Source organism: Homalodisca vitripennis, chromosome 2, assembly GCF_021130785.1.
Source record: "Homalodisca vitripennis isolate AUS2020 chromosome 2, UT_GWSS_2.1, whole genome shotgun sequence".
NCBI classification, from domain to species: Eukaryota; Metazoa; Arthropoda; class Insecta; order Hemiptera; family Cicadellidae; genus Homalodisca; species Homalodisca vitripennis.
In genome coordinates, this window is record NC_060208.1 from 201,953,549 (window position 1) to 201,970,353 (window position 16,805).

Below are 16,805 nucleotides of genomic sequence, written 5' to 3' on the forward strand. Positions count from 1 at the left end.
ACGATGCAGAGTTTATCTTGAACTTTGACGTCAATTTTTTTTTGTTCTCTTTAAACGGATGGGGCTACAGATTCCAGAAGTCAAAGTTTGTGACAATGTCAGATTTCCGACACTGTAAAAAGCGGAAGGTGAAATCAAGCTAAACTCATAATTCTCACTAAAGGTCGTTAGGACCAAGGACGTTTGGTGGAGACATTCACTTATGACCTTATCTAGAAAACAGAAGCACTTTGAAACCTCAGCATCTCTTTAGTTAAGTAAAGGTTGTCGTTAGCTATTCACTACAGTGATTTCCCACTCTGAGAGTGGTCAAGAAGTGAATTGTTTGTACTTTTGTGGACTCAGCTTTGCTTAGTAATCCTAGTTTGGGGTTATGACCAGTACATTCATGTTTCAAATAGCTGTTTTCCAATAAGGATACACACAAGTGGAAAGCAATATTTGGATGTCCACTGCTCTTTGTGACATAGATTGATTCCAAATTTGTCAGAAAAATGTTTCAGTTATTTATATTTCTGGCAGTCAGTAATTTGTATGGATTTATTATGTGAAAACAGTTTTACCTCCATATTGTAATTAAAGAAATATTTTTGTTTGTGGTTTGGTTTATAATGATTATAGAGGTTTGTTTGCATTTTTATTGTAAAAATCCTGTCAATTTTCAGATTAAGTTGTTTGAAATGTACCTATTATTACATAACAAAATTTATCATTTTAGAGGACATTAGTGCATTTTGTGAAGTTAGTCCAGATAAAATTTCCTCACCAAATGAGTGTGTTCCTGTAGGAGGAACTCAACTACGAGTGGGGTAATCCTGACAATGCCAAGGTTTTGCCGAGACTAGAGCCTGGCAGTCTGTCGGAGCAGCTCGCACAGGCGGCAGTGCGGTGGCGGCGACAACTCGCAGAGCGAGGTGGTGGGGCCTTCAGCGGTATGAGGGCCATACTCCTAGCGAGTGCTAGCAAGTTCGACAGTTACAAGCGGTTCATAGAGGCTGGCAGTGGACAAACTATATCTGCCACGTGAGTGTCTGCTCTTGTCAATTTTATATAGACATTATTACAGGTGTTGAACTTATTCCTTTCTTAATAACAAAATTTCAAATTCACAGATGGTGGTAATCAGATGAATTGTGGCTAATAGACGGGACTGTTTCTATTCAGCTTATGAAATGTTTATGATAGAACGATCCATGCTAAACTTTGTACAATCGACAATATTTTTAACAGTCAAATAGTTTTGTGAAATTTGTTTTTCCGATTTAAAATTGTAAATTCCAGAAATAATAAATATTTTTGGAATCTACTTTCTACTCCATTTGTTATTGTCAGGGCCAACTTTACTGCATTTTAGTTTTTTAAAGTCATTTTTAAGAGGGTCCCTTTAATGTCAATTGCATTTTAGTTGATTATATATTATTAATTGATTTGAACTGATATCAAAGTATAAGGCCTTACAGGCTTCCAAATAACCAAGGGATGTGCTTACTAGCAAAGAATGGGTCAGGTCCCCTTTGACACATCTGGAATCTTTGAGCAACATTATATTTGCATTTCATTGAAAGACGTTACACAAATAATTTATATAGTCTTACTAATTGTTATCCTGTAATATTTTAGTCTTATTAAAGATAAAGAGGCAACAAAATAATATAAAAATATGACTTTACTTTTAGTATTTATATTAAATAATAAATCCTAAGCATATTTCCAAGATATGTTAGAAAGAGACTGTTCCTATGTTCTATATTTGCTACCTTACTGCACTTTTCATTTCATACATCAAAATTCAGTTCTGTATCAAATGTCCCCTGTGACATGTATAAAGATAAAATTTCTTTAAATATACAAAATTAACATGTTCAAAATTTTCTTTTCATAAAATCCTTAGTTATTTATTTATTGAGTATATTCAGTAGTGCAGAATGAAAGAACTCAAAATATAAATGTTAGAAATATTGTTATTTTTTATAGATGTAAAGAAACTAGCTAAGGAATAAAACTGCTCTACACACATAATACAAAATAGAATAATAGATGATGTTGACACTGAGTTTTACAATTTTCTGAAACTTTACCTTAAACATTATCAACAGCATTTTAATTTTTATCTCTAATTATCATCCATAAAAAGTGTTGGCCTTACACAAATAGACAATTTAGCTGTTGGGTAATTAACTAATTGCCAGTTGCAAGAATACTTTAGCAAATTGTTGTAAAAAGTGGGTAAGAATTATTGTAAGCTCAGTTTTAGAATAAAATATCAGTATAATTACGTACTTTACTAACTAGTAAGTTTTTGAATAGTTTTGTAAGTTTGCCCCAATTGTCACTACTTAAAGGGATTCCCTACTGGCATTAATAATTATGATTTATAGTTTTTAGGGTTCATTTGATCCTAGAATAATGTTAAATACTGTTCAAATTTTTAAAAAAATCTAGTTTATATACTTGGAGAATTTTGAGGATATTTTTAGAAAAAAACTTTGGATATTTAATTTTTTATAACTTTTTAACTACTGAACCAATTTTAGTACTTGATATTTTATTTTAAAGTGCATTAAAAGAACTGACTTTTTGTGCATGCCCATTTTTATTTATTAAATACTTTACAAGTTATAGTATTACAAATAACTATTTTTAAAATGTCTATGAAATTTATTTTTATTTAACTTACATGTACAAAAACTTGCATTGTATTATAATTCATGAGTGGTAAAGGTTTAATTGCTATAGCTATAATAGTTAAAAAGTTAGAAAATTTCTGATAAACATCATAATTTAAAAGTTAGAGAAATCAACGTTTAAAGTTTATACTAGTAATTTATTAGCTAACTTATAGAGGAAAATAACATACTCTATAGGTAGGTACTTGTAGTCCATGAATGGTGTTTTTATAATATAATATTTTATATATATATATATATATATATATATATTATATTGTACACGTGTAGACCTAGTAAATCACTAACGTGAAACAGAAAAGACCATATTTGTATATTATCACTAAATATCTATGATAAATTAACTCAGGCCTATATTTTCACTCCACCTCCTGCCAGCTTTCTACAATCAATCAATCATATTTTTATTGCTTTCCAACAATTTTACATTGCATTTGCAAATGTCAATAAATAAAGCTAAAAATCCTGCAGTTTACTATTCTAAGATTCATTCATACATGGCTTCAGCATCGGTACTAAGTTACAAAAAGTTAGTGGTCCCAGCGGCGTAACATGAACTCATCTACAGAGTAAAACACTTCAGACACTAAAAGGTACTTAAAACGAGCTTTAAACAGGGTTGGGTTGTTGACATTTTTTTATGCTCTCAGGGAGATTACTAATATTGAATAACTTCATAACTAGTATAACTGAGAACATTTGTAAGCAAACAAAACAATCAGCTGACAAATGACATCAACATATTGTTTGTAAAAAGAGCTTATATTGTTTATACCTGTTTTTAAAGAGGAAAAATAGTGTAAAGTGTGTAGCATAACGATATAAAATTATATATTGAGTAAATTTTACATTCTAACAGGAAGGAGCAGAGTTAATAATAATTATTAGTGAATGTCACATCTGAGGCACAATGGCTACAGTCTGGTTCTCGCTGACTGTCTCCTGCTCCACTTCAAATATTTTTTTTCAATGATAAAAAGAGATATTATGCTGTATGTTGTTTTTATGATTCCTTTAATAAATCATAAAACAAGAAAATATACTTTGTTAAGATTTGTTATTTTTCAGTAGGGAATACCAATAAGAGTGGACTGTACTGGCAGCTATCTTGATTTTAGCATCATTAGAACAATGTTACACTTCAAACGCTCTTACAGCCTTATTTGTAGTTGTATATTTATATGAGATGTCTCATGTTAAAAGATACTATTAATAACCATTCAAATGATATAAACACTTATTGTTTCAGGAATGTGGCAGAGGCAACTCATTGTTTTGTAGAAGAAAAGAGGATAGCAACAATGCCTGTTCCATTGTCAAAGTTTATTGCTTACAAAGTTCCCTGCCTTCCACCAGTGTTTCTAAGTGACTTACTCACAAAATTTCCTCCCCCAAGCACAGAGGATAGTCTAATCGCAGAATACAGGAGGCTCAGTAAAGGACATTGATGATAAGCCTCATGTCATTTTGACAGCACAGTAACAGTTATTGTGATAAGTGTCAGTTTGTTGAATTCAATTTCTTGTATAGCATTGCCAAAATTGTATAAAAAACTAATATAATTGCACTTTTAAATTTATTATCAAAAGACACTATTAGACCAGAATTTATAATATTTGAGTCAAAATGGTACCAGTGTGGTGTCTGGATATAGAAATGTAAATGCTAAAGAATTTTTAAAAACTTTCATAAATGTATGTAGTTTTATTACTGGGACCAAATAAAATGTCATTCTACTTGACGTTTTTTTATATAACAATATTGTTCCAAATTTTCAATAAACTTTAATTATATTATTATTTTATAAGTTTAGCATTCTTTTATGTAATCTTAGTAATGCTTTACTTTGTTATTTTATTTGAAAATATTATATTTTAAATATTAAAAACCTCCCTTCATTGCCTGATAATTGAGTAATGAACTAAAAAAAACTCAAAACTAAACAGTTCTATAATTTATTTATTTGTCAAGTACCTGTCACTTTGATAAGGGAGGATGTGTTTCTTTTTTTAACTAGGAATATGTGATTTGATTGTTTAACAGCTATTAATTTAAGTATAATCAATTACAAATTCTTAAAAGCAGTAACTTAAATTTTCTAGTTCTCGTGTTCTTATTCCATTGTTTTAATGTAACATTCCTAATACATGTACAGTACATTTTAAGGTGTGTTTGTTGACACGATACTTAAACTAAAATGTATAGCCTACTACATGATTTTAAAAGACTGATAGGTTTAGTGCAGTTATATCACAGAATCTTAGCCACAGTTAACTTTTAACCAGGAAAAAAATAAAAGACACATTATTGCACAGATTTTTATTGAAACACAATTGTAGTCCGTTATACATTTTTATTAATTCATTGTAAACACATTATTTGAGAATATGAACAGAACATAATAGTTATCTCTAAACTAACAAGAAACCAAAAGAATATAAATATAATATTGTAATGTTCATTTAGTAATAATTATTATCATGAGACTATGATATTCATGGTTACATCACTGTAATGGTGACATGCAATAAGATTAACTGTTAAAATGTTATCCTTTGAATGAGTCTGTACTTGTTTGTTGATTCTTAACTCTGTTGTCTTTAATTTTATTAGTTGTTAACTAGTCGTCTTGTTCACAAAATTGTTTTGTTTATAAACGATAATGTGATGTATATTTTATAAATACTTGCTTTAGTTAAATTGTATATAATAAATGTTTAAAACAAATTAATGTCATTGTTTTCTTGTCCTTATCACTATCCTTCTGAAACAGTAGTTTTGGTAATATCTGAAAAATTGAAATCTACAAATTGTTTTACTCTGCCTTTAATTGTGAATATCTTATTTTAGTACTCCTATAGTTAAATATATGCATTTGGGCAGTAAAAATTAGTGATTAATTTATAAGCAAGTAGCAAAATACTTTTATTTATGTCCAAGGATAAAAGTTACTAAATAACATTGTACCTATGATGAAATAGGAATAGAAATATATTTGAACTGCATAAGACCAAGAATCAGCTGGTTTTTCTGTAAAAATAAAAGTTTTCCAGAAACTTTCCATATGTTTTTGAGTCTCAATCATACTGTACTTTTGAGAATTATTTAAATTCTTCAGTCTGCTTGAAATGGAATGACTTGAGATCACCTGTTCAGTCTTGTACCTTAAAGCTACAAACCAATACAATACAGGGCACGACGATGCTATCATTCTGGTGGTAACTTGTACATGAATAAACAACGTGCAGAATATCGTTAAAGCCAGAGCATGAACAACAAACACAAAAAACTCTGGTCTCATATATCTACCTCTAAACTTAACAAATTCGTGTTTTCCAAAACCTAGTGAGATCATAACCTTCTTATTTCCTACAAGAAAATAATAACTGTTGCTGACAATTAAAAATATAATAGGTAAGGCAAGTAGGAAGTTTGGAATTTGTTTCAGTGTGTAGTATTTTAAAAATCCTACATTCCAGTAATGATTCTGAACGTATGAATACGATAAAGGAACAGAATGGTTGCACCAAGGGGGTCTCTGTGTGCCTGCCATGACAAAGCCTTGAGTTTCTCCAAAATTCTTTAAAATGTTTGACAAAGGCACTTGCTCTATACAAAACTTAAAGTATGCATAACTTTGGAACAATATGAATGGTATCAAAAATATCATTGTATAAATACAAAGCTTACATAACTGTAGTAGCACACATCTTATAACAGACAACACGGTTCTTGTCTTATTTATAAAAGTAAAAATGTTCTTAAAAGTTTTATGGGCAATAAATCCAAAATTTATAATTCCATTGGATCTTGTTAATCCAGACAGTCCGGCAGCAAGACATGTCAACAAATCATTATTGTTTTCTACACAAAACAACATTGCTGAAAATGTGAAGAAAGCAAAACAGCTCTCCGAATAAGGTGCTGAGAAAAATATACTTGCTGGGTTTATACAGAAAAATAGCACTGAAATGTATGCTAGCTTTTCGTCTTTAATAACTACACATGACAGTTTGAAAAGTTTAACAGCGGCATAGCTAAAGAAGAACAAATTTAGAGAGACAGCTGAAATTAACAATGCTGATGATGGGTTCAGCAAAAAGCCCACAGAATAATGTAATAAAAAAGCTAATATTCTAGTAAGCAAAGGAAAAAAGGGGAAGAAAGCTAAAGTGTTTTCGTAACTATATCCATAACAGGAAATGTGTAAGAAGTACTGTGCATCCCAACGAGCAAGGCCACCAAAGAAACTCTCTACAGCTTTGTCTGCTACGCTGCTGTTCACGGGAAGTGGCGGAAACATGAATACACCTGCATTGTGATCAGGTAACATCACGTTGGAAATAAATGAAAGGAATAACAGAAAAATACGGGAACTGACTGCAAAATGAAGAACTTTCCTCTCCAGTTCTACTCGAGTTGTGGCGATTCTCATCTTCTTCATCTTGATTTAGGATCACCATGTATCTGAAAACAATAGAAACTGAATTTATTTGTTTAAAAATAATTACTCGGCCTACTAAACTAGACACATATTTTAAGCAGATATTTAAGCGTAAGTAACCTACAGTAGGAACCACGAGAAAATGCAGTTGAGGGAGAGTATTTGAGAAAAAAAAATGAAAGTATTTGAGAGAGAATAACTTTATTAAAAAACCACTAAGATTTGAAAAGCAACAAAAACTTACATTACATCACATTTTTACAAGAACAAAGTGACAAAATATATCTGTCAAAGTTTCTGCAGGACAGGAACTCATCCACTGTGTAGAATGGTCGTTGAGCGAGCCAGTTTTCAAATGGAGATTATGGTTGTTTTGACTCTTCAACTCATCTGGGAGAAGGTTGTAAAACTTAGCACTAGCGTATGCTGGTTTTTTTCACGTACAATGCTGTGCAGTGAAATGGACTGTGGTTGTTGGCAAATCTGGTATTGTGTTGATGAATAGCAGCAAGTCTTTGAAGTCCATTTGTACGAGCAGACGAAATCACTGCCAGAACGTAGCAAGAAACCACTGTCAAAATTTCCATATCTTGAAAAGTTTTCCTGCAGCTATCACATATTCCCAATCCAGCCGATGTTCTTATTGCCCTCTTTTGGAGAAGCAAAGCCATTTTTAGGTTGGCATTGGATGAGCCCCCATATGGTTCCATAGGTCATATGGCTCTAAGAAAAGGCGAGGTATTTGGCATGTGACTTGAAGCAGCCAACAAGCAATAAGCAACGTTACCGAACTTGATCTCCACTGAAACTACAAGCCGCCCAGGTGCAAAATACTTAAATGTTACACTCGAAAAAAAAAATGCTTACTTGAATTAACTGCATATTACAAAATAGAATTTTACATTAATTTAAAAAATTGCATCTCTGTAGCTTATGAACATGTGGAGATAAATGGATTGAAAGAAACTATTGCATTATATTAACCTTTTACGAAGAACATGGCATTAAAAACTTTTCTATAACTTAGCAGTAATACAAATTTAAAAGAAAACAAAAGTAGCATCAACATAAATTTCCCATGTTTAATAGTTAGAAAATCCAGGTATCCTAGATATAATGGCATTACACTTTTACATAATAGTATTATATTCAATGAACATTATACTGCGGGAATTTGTTACTGTAGCCGTTTTGTTACGCACTTCGGTTCTCATAAATTTATAATTATGTGATAGTATCTTTAATAGTATACTTTCGTACTTGGCTATGAGTGATTTTAACTTCGTTATACATACATTTATTCTCACACTTCAATGATTTAAATATTAAAACTGACTACAGTTGAGAATATCATAAAGCACAGTTTTTAGCACTTTCTTCTACAATTAAAAGGTTTTCTATAAACTCCAATTCAGTTTAAACACACACAATATATAATAGATGATGTCACACAAGTAAAGAATACAAAGGCAACAGGTGAAATACTTTTATTTAAAATTTAAAAGTGTTTCTTGTCAAATAAAGGTCAAAAGTATAAATAAAATGTAACTTATAAACACTTACACACTTGTGGTTCCTGATTCATGAGAATTTAAGTTATGTGTGATCTGGACTAGTATTAGAAATATGACAACTAGGAATCACCAGTAAAGAAAACCAAAATAATTCAACAAGTACAACCTGCCATAACAATAACTGATAAACGTGCTGTAGACACAAGCAGGCTCGATGGCAGATTTTGACTGAGCAAAAATTACTGTAATCTACAAACCTAACGTTTCAGATTTTTATGAACATCTTCTTTGATTTTCATATATGCATTTTAGTATGTGCATCTCAATATTCAAAACATTGTGAAAGATGAGAGTATTTTATACAATTATTATTTTTATATTGTTGCTAAACATGGCTGCAGTCTAATAAGCAGCCACCACGACAATTAAATCAACGAACCAAATTATCAATTAGAAAGACCTTAATTATCAAATACATTAATATTGATTAAATCTAATTGAAACAAAATAAAATCATTGTGATATTTGAGTAATGGCTACAAGTATAATAGCGATGAACATGTGTTATCTGTAAAACAAGCAGTCAGGCAAGTTTATTCTTCAAAATAGAAAGTAGTAAGTATTACACTGATTTTTATATTACATGTAACAAAAATAATAGATAGTTTTTCATGGTTAAATTATTATTTTTTTAGATATAAAAACATAGCTGAACTATAATATAATTTGAAATAGGCTACCTGTAACATAATTCGGTTCAAGGTCTTGGTGTTTTTATTGACCGGTAGTTTAGGTAGTTTTTTGATTATCGTGGTGGCTACTTATACTGTAGCCCTAAATACCTAATAGCCTATACTTGTCTTAATTGTACAACTTTAGGCCAACAAATAATTTAAGCTATGTTTACATTTATAGTTATACTTTAAAAGCACCACTTAGTTTTCTGTTTTAAAAGGCCTGCCCTTCTCAAAGCCAAAGGTAGGGTACAGATTGACCTTCTCAAAGTAGGTTATTTGGTTCTCAGTAGGACGATTGACCCTCAGGTAGGTCAGGTTGGAGCACATACGTCAGTCAGGTAACTTAAGTTTTTGTTATTTTTAACGAAAACATACCAAAAGTATATCTGACTGGTATAATACATAAATACCACAATTTTATGCAACCAAAATTTAACATTTTGATCTTGTATATTGGGTAGTTTATATCTTAGTATTAACGCCACTGCAGCAAAAATTCTGCCAACACGCCAATAGAGCAATCTTGTTTGATTATAGTACACTCATTATTTATACACAACAACCTTAGTGTCCATAAGCACACAAAGTTTTCTTTTTTATCTTTAAGTTTTCTTGTTTACTAATTTTTATCTCCCTTTTTTTAGTGCTACGAAATTGCGTATTTAGGATTTGCCAAAAACAGAACGAGATGTAATTTTATTAGACATCTCATTTATCAGAGTTCATATGGCGACAGTATCAGTTGATAGAAAATAAAGACAGTTTTGAATCTATTTTTATTGGTCCATTTACCATCTAAATCCTAATGAATACTTCGCTTTAAGACTTCTAAGTGTTCTGATGTTAAATAAAGTGTTTTATTTTATATTTTCTCTCCAAAAATTTAGGTTTAGATTTTCTGCACTTGGTAACCATTAAATTTTTGCTGCGGTGGCGTTAATACGCAAGTACCAGACTTTTTCATATCATAAACATATTTTCTTTTGTAGAAGATAACAGACAGTCAATAGCTCGTACAGGACCGTAAAACGAAGTTTAAAAAGTGGCATATCAGCCAACCTCCATGCAGATAATCTGTGAGTATTTGTACAGAAGAGAAGTACGGTTTACTAGAGAAGATGCTTCAACAACTTCACGAAAGCGGTTAATTATTGGTACCCACGAGAAAATATATAAATAATTGTGCATATTTCGTATTTTAATGTTATAAATGTTTGTTATGCTTATGATTTCATTATTATTTATAAGTTTTTCCTATTTCCAGTTCTAACTGTTTGATCGTTATGGCTGATTTATTATTTATGAGATTGTCATGTCACTATGTGTATTATATCATTAAAAATTCAAATGATTATTATTTTGACTATAGATATGGTGATATTATTTATAAACGTGTATTCATATGAATATTAAGTATTGGTGATTATACTAATCAATATGAAAAACTGGGTCTGTTTATTGTACTCTACCCCTCGAGAGAAAACATATAAATAGTTTCGCAACTTTCCTATTTCCTGTTCAAAATGTTTGCTATGTTGTGTAATCATTTCGTTATTATTTATGAGTGTTCCCTATTTCCTATTACAATTGTTTGATTGATTTGTTATGGTTCCTTTTAATTATTGATGATATTGTTACTGTGTACATTAATTAATTTAACTCTGCCCGTCAAAAAAAAATAAAGCAAGCAGTCTAACATATTGGTTTCCCACTTAACAAGGACATTTCAATGTATCGCACAGTGACATGAAAATTGTGAAGGAAATGGACTGACTGACCATTTTGGCTGGCTTTGTGGGTTATCAGATCTACTCTAGTGTTGAGGAACATCCCAGATGATCACTCCCATGTTGAGTGAGTACTTTATGTTCAAAACCACTTAAGTTAAGGCGTTAGGAATTAATGCTTATTTTGGCTCTTTATTGTACTTATACTGACAATTGTCATACAATGTTTTATATTGTTAATTGACAAATAAACACTTTGATTTGATTTGACATCTGAAAGTAAATCTACATAAAAATTGTAATACACAGTGTTTTAATATTGCTCAAGTATCCTTAGAAACATAACTTCTCACAACACAACAAACTGCTCTTGAGTGTGTTACAATTAACCTAAAATAGCTACATTAAGCATTATAATGTATAAAGTTTAGTAATAATGTACTTGTTATAATTTAAAATTATATACCATTCCTTACTTCAAACTTACGTGTTTTATTCAATATTACACCGGTCGACTGCAACCTCATTCAGTAAAAAATAGTACACACATATTTGACTTCAAGTTTAACAAGCGTTTCTGCTTAGGCCACTCAAAATTAAACCCGTGCGGCGTGCCGCGCTTCGGCCTCTGTACCTTACCGTTGTACTTTATTTTTACCTCATTAATTTGATGTTTTTTCTATGGATATTTGAATTCTAACAACCAACTTACCCAAAGCAATATTTACATACTCTATTTAATAAAATTATATGTCGATTACCGCCCATTTCCCTAAAATGCATTATTGTTTATTTCTGTCAATCGGTCAATCCATTCGGATTGATTAAAAAACAGCTGTTGACCGTTACGTACGTAATTTATTATGTTTAGCCGCATAAATGAGTGTACAATGTACATGTGGTAATTCTGAAACATTTAGAGTTCAGAAATTTTTTTTTTTTTTTTTTTCAAAAGCTTTATTTTCTGGTTCAATTACTACAAGTAAATAATTATACACAAAGTTTTGAATCATAGAGAACAGAAGAACATAGAAATATTAACATTAGTGGGTTTGCTCCAATGGAGACACCCTATAACATAATACAGTTAACAGAAAATAAACAATAAAAATTAGTACTTGACAAACAATGTAAGTTTCAAATTATAATAAAATGTCTTGAACAAGACGTGCTTTCAGTCTTCTGTTGACAGTTCTTTGGCCAATGTTAAAAATGGACAGCACCTGTTGATTGGGTCCAGAGTTTCTAGAAATGTAGCACTTAGTTTTCGGATGTAGTCACAGATGGTCGGAATTTCTAATTCATTATGAATCTGTCGGTTTCTAACAAACCATGGAGAATTTGTTGCTATTCTCAAAAAACTTGTTTTTGGAATACTTGAAGTTTGTTCATTTTTTGATTTATGGAGGCAAGGACCCCAAACTGGACAAGCATAAGTTAAGAGGGGTCTGAATATTCCTTGTAGATTAAAAGAGCGCATTTAAGTTTAAGAGATGATCTTCTATTGATAATTGGGTACATTTGTGCCAATCTTGTGTTTTGCTTGATTTAATTTTGAATTTATGTGCTGTTTATAAGTAAGTTTAGAGTCTAATAAGACACCCAAATATTTAACAGTTCTGTCATTTTCATTCCATGGTATGATGTTATCTTGAATTTCTATATTCCTTAAGGGATTGAATTTTCTTAGCGAAAATATTTTCGCTTCACATTTTAGAGGGTTAAGTGCGATTTTTCCAATTAACGAACCAATCCAACAGTAGGTCTGTATCAGTCTGAAGCATGTCAACTGCTGTGTCAATGTCTTGATGTTGGGAAATCAAGGCAGTGTCATCAGCGAAAAGAGCAAGCGTAGAATGAGCTGGAATGGGTAGGTCATGCATGAACATATTAAACAGGATAGGTCCTAAAAATTGAGCCTTGTGGCACACCAGCCCGGATCTGTCGAACAGTGGAATGAGTAGAATTTATTTTTACTGAAAAAGTCCGGTTTTCTAAAAATGATTCGATGATGTTTTGCAAGTAATTTGGAAGTCCAGTTTGAAATAGCTTATACAGAAGGCCTTTTGTGCCATACTTTGTCAAAGGCCTGAGCAACATCCAGAAACAAAGCAGCAGAGTGTCTTTTATTTTCAAACCCTTGCACTATTGTTTGTGTTAACCTCGCAAGTTGCTGCGTAGTAGAATGTTTTGCCCTAAAACCGAATTGGTGGGGAGGAATACATTGAGCATCTTCAATGAATCTGCATAGTCGTCTTCTGTATTAGCTTTTCAAATACTTTTGCCAGAGTGGGTAGTAGGCTGATGGGTCTGTAACTAGAGGGATTTCTAACAGGCTTACCGGGCTTGTGGATAACAATAACTTCAGCATGTTTCCAGGATTTAGGAAAGTAACCAAACGTGTAGGCATGCATTAAATAAAGTTTTTAATAGCTGATGGGCTGTTGGCGGGAGTTCCTTTAATATTAAAGTTTGTTATCAAGTCATACCCAGGAGCTTTCCTCAACGGTAGGTATTGGATAACATTTCTAATTTCAGATGTTGAGATATACTGAGTGGGAAGCTCAGCAGATAAGATTGTGCTATTTAAAAACCTGTTGACTTCATCTTCAGTTTGCAAATTAACAGTAGGGTTAGGGGAAAAAGCATTTTCAAAATAATTCGCAAAAACCTCACATTTTTCAGAGTCACTCTGGTACGTCTCCTGGCCTTGTTGAAGGGGAGGGATCGTAGAAGGCGTTCTGAGAATTCTTTTTGGTTGCCAGCACATTTGAACTATCGCCTGGGTTTATTTCACTCAAATATTTCTGATAGTCATTAATTTTGAAAATATCTAATTCTGATTTTATTTTCCTGATGAGCCTGTTTAAGCTGCATGCGATCTTCTGGATGCCTGTGTCTCTGCCACCGTCTCCTAAAAACATGTTTTTCTTTAATTAAATTAAGAATTCTTTGCGGAGGGCGATTAGGACAAAACATGGTTTGTGATTGTTTTGCGACTGCTTTTTTAACCGAATTTTTAATCAGCTCAGTGAATTGTAGTACACAGTTGTCAATATCTTCGAAAGACTGTAAACAATTCGGCAAGATAATATTAGTTTTCTAATTCGTTATGAAATACAGCCCAGTCAAACTTTTACCATTTATTAGTTTTCAATGGAGGATTGGTAAAATCGGGTTTTAATTGAAAAAGTTACAATTACTGGTAAGTGGTCAGACGTTAACTCGCATAAGGTTTGCTGTACTATCGGTTCATTGAAATTATTAAACAAAACAATATCTAATATGTCAGGTTTGCTGGTTTCTCTGCCACGGATAAAATGTTGGTTCTACAGGAGCAGATATATTAATAGTTGTACGCATCAAGTAATCATTCAATTTATTACCCTTCTTTGGTTATTAGTGCGACATCCCCATAAAGTGGTTTTTACTGTTTAGATCTCCCATTAAAATAGTAGGACTATTATTATAGAGAATCCTATTAAAATCTTCAATCAACAAAACGTTTGTTAGGAGGTAAGTATGCTGATACCTAATGAAAAGTTGAGTCCATTTTTGTAAAAATATTTTTATGGAAACAGCTTCTAAACTTTGTAACTGGGGAGCAAGAAATTCGTGGTGTTTTTATGTTTCTTTTGATCAAAATTGCGACACCCCCAGAGGCATGAGGAGCCACTCGGTCCGTCTGTAAATAGAATAGCCACTTATTTTAAATTTATCATTGGGCAGGAAGTGAGTTTCAGTGACACATGCAACATCTATATTATGTCTTAACTAAGAAATCCCTGTAAAGAGATGTTTTTTGTCTTTCAAGCCATTGGCATTCCAAATTGAGAACAAATTAAGTTTTTTAAAGAGAGTTGGGGCCTGATTGTTAGTCACGGGCATTTTTAAAGAAAGAAGCAATAACCTGCTGAATAACCTTTTTCAACTGGGGTATGAGTATTTTTACTACATTGCTTATTATTTCGTCAAGACCTGAGATGTTACCTGCTTCCAGAGATTGTGGATCCTCTACGGAGTTTGCAGTTGAAGGAATGTACGACGGATGAGCCACCTCAGCATAGCTGGGGGAGTTCATATTCAACGGAGATCGAGGTGGAGATGATTTTGGTTGAGTTTTCCCTAGGTTCGTTTGAGTTTTCGGGTCGTGTGTCGTTGTAACTTGTGGACGAGATTCTTGGTCGTTCCCTATGGAGGATTTCTTGCGACCGGTCAATTTCTGCTTGATGCCCTGGTAGTATTTACACCTCCTGTAATTTGAAGTATGTTCCTCGCCGCAGTTAACACACACTGGTTTGGTTTCTTTACTGACCGGCAGTCTGAATAGAGATGGGATCCCGAGCACCGCACACAGCGAGGGTCCAGTTTGCAGAAGTTTTTTGTGTGACCAAAGTCTTGGCATCTCAGACACTGTGGGATGTTTTTTGACTTCCTTTTAATTTCCACTTTAACTATGGCGTGAAACAATTGTTCAAGGTTCATAATATCACGACCACTTTCCGAATTCTCCAGCTCTACAAAACAGAGTGGCCATTGGACTTTTGTTTTTGTTTGAACAATCTTGATACTTTAATGGTCGGGTAACCCATGTCACATAACTCTTGATTGATTTCTTCGTCAGTTAGAGAGTAGGGAACATTACGAATGATCACTTCAAGGTTTTTGTCCTGGGAAGGTTTAAAACGTGAAAAACTTTACTTGATTTGTTTCATAAAAGTTAGTTAGTTTCCTGTAGTCATTTATTTCTGTTAGGTTTATCTTGATCGATTTAGCTTTTGATTTCAGTTTGTGAAACTTGATATTTACATTACACTTAATATCTTTTATTATTTTCTTGGTGGTTATTTACGTCACGCAAAAATATTGGTGGGATCTTAGATCGTGATTTATTTTTCTTTATATCATCAGGAGATCCTTGTTCCATTTCATGTCCTTGTTGTGAGGAAGGAAGACAGTAAGCTATGATCTGCAACATTGGTATGGGTTGGTTCAAGTATCTTGAATCGGTTTTTTGAATGAATCTCACTCACATCGAGGTAGTACTTCTTAGGAGGTGGAGAAGCATTTGCAGTTTTAGTAATATGTCGCTTTTTTGGATTCACGAAGTCGTTGTTGTTATCGGGAAGAGGAACAGTTAGCATTTCATTCATGTCTAACGTCGAACTTTTGTCCGAGCGGGAACAATTCATTAGAGCCTGGCTGGCTGTCATAGCGGTAGGAGTAGGTTTAAAACATTTTAGGTTAAGCCTTTGTTTACAATATTTGAATTGAAACATCAAATTTCTTGTGTGAACGAATCTTGTGAATTAATCAAACAAATACAATCTAAACACGGTTAAAAGTTAAAAACAATAATTAAAAACAACTTAAATAAAACTTTTGAACAAACAATTCGAAGAAAATAGCGGGACTAGAAAACACTAGGTTAAAACTGTTTTTGTCAGTCCTCAGAAATTTTGAATGTTCACCCATATAGCTCCAAAGAAATATTAACAATTTTAGCAGCAGACCCTTACTTATAAGTTATAACATGGTTATGTTTATAACTATAGTCTAATAAAATCAAAGGAGTGGTAACAAGATCTATTTTAACAGACAAATTCTCTTGGCATGAGTATAAAGAGGCGTTGAGACTTCAATTATACTGTAGTTATCAAACCCGATGATGATATCGATTCAGCAATTAAAGTCCA

General features: G+C 32.4%; 2 protein-coding genes across 6 annotated transcripts in view; one reads left to right on the forward strand and one right to left on the reverse strand.

The window, feature by feature from the left end:
* Positions 1–4,428, forward strand: part of LOC124355272 (DNA topoisomerase 2-binding protein 1-A-like) — a 60,688-nt gene extending 56,260 nt beyond the window's left edge. For all 4 annotated transcript variants that reach the window (XM_046806324.1, XM_046806327.1, XM_046806325.1 and 1 more), the window contains exons 29-30: positions 788–1,023; positions 3,937–4,428. In XM_046806324.1, the coding sequence (XP_046662280.1) occupies positions 788–1,023; positions 3,937–4,135 (435 nt within the window). In that variant the 3' untranslated portion in view covers positions 4,136–4,428. The remainder of the gene's footprint in view (positions 1–787; positions 1,024–3,936) is intronic.
* Positions 4,429–4,991: 563 nt separating this feature from the next.
* Positions 4,992–11,936, reverse strand: LOC124355273 (GPI mannosyltransferase 2). Of its 2 annotated transcripts, none has more exons than XM_046806328.1 (2): positions 11,597–11,936; positions 4,992–7,154 (listed from the first exon to the last, which is right to left on the reverse strand). In XM_046806328.1, the coding sequence occupies exon 2, from the start codon at positions 7,129–7,131 to the stop codon at positions 5,617–5,619; it is 1,515 nt and encodes a 504-aa protein (XP_046662284.1). In that variant the 5' UTR covers positions 7,132–7,154; positions 11,597–11,936; the 3' UTR covers positions 4,992–5,616. The 2 variants fall into 2 exon arrangements, with proteins under 2 accessions (XP_046662284.1, XP_046662285.1); XM_046806329.1 differs by having other exon boundaries at positions 11,586–11,936.
* Between the last annotated feature and the right edge of the window lie 4,869 nt (positions 11,937–16,805).

What these genes read in the sequence shown, in the direction of transcription:
- LOC124355273 (XM_046806328.1), bottom strand. Translation starts at nt 7,131, where the DNA reads ATGAAGAAGATGAGAATCGCCACAACTCGAGTAGAACTGGAGAGGAAA.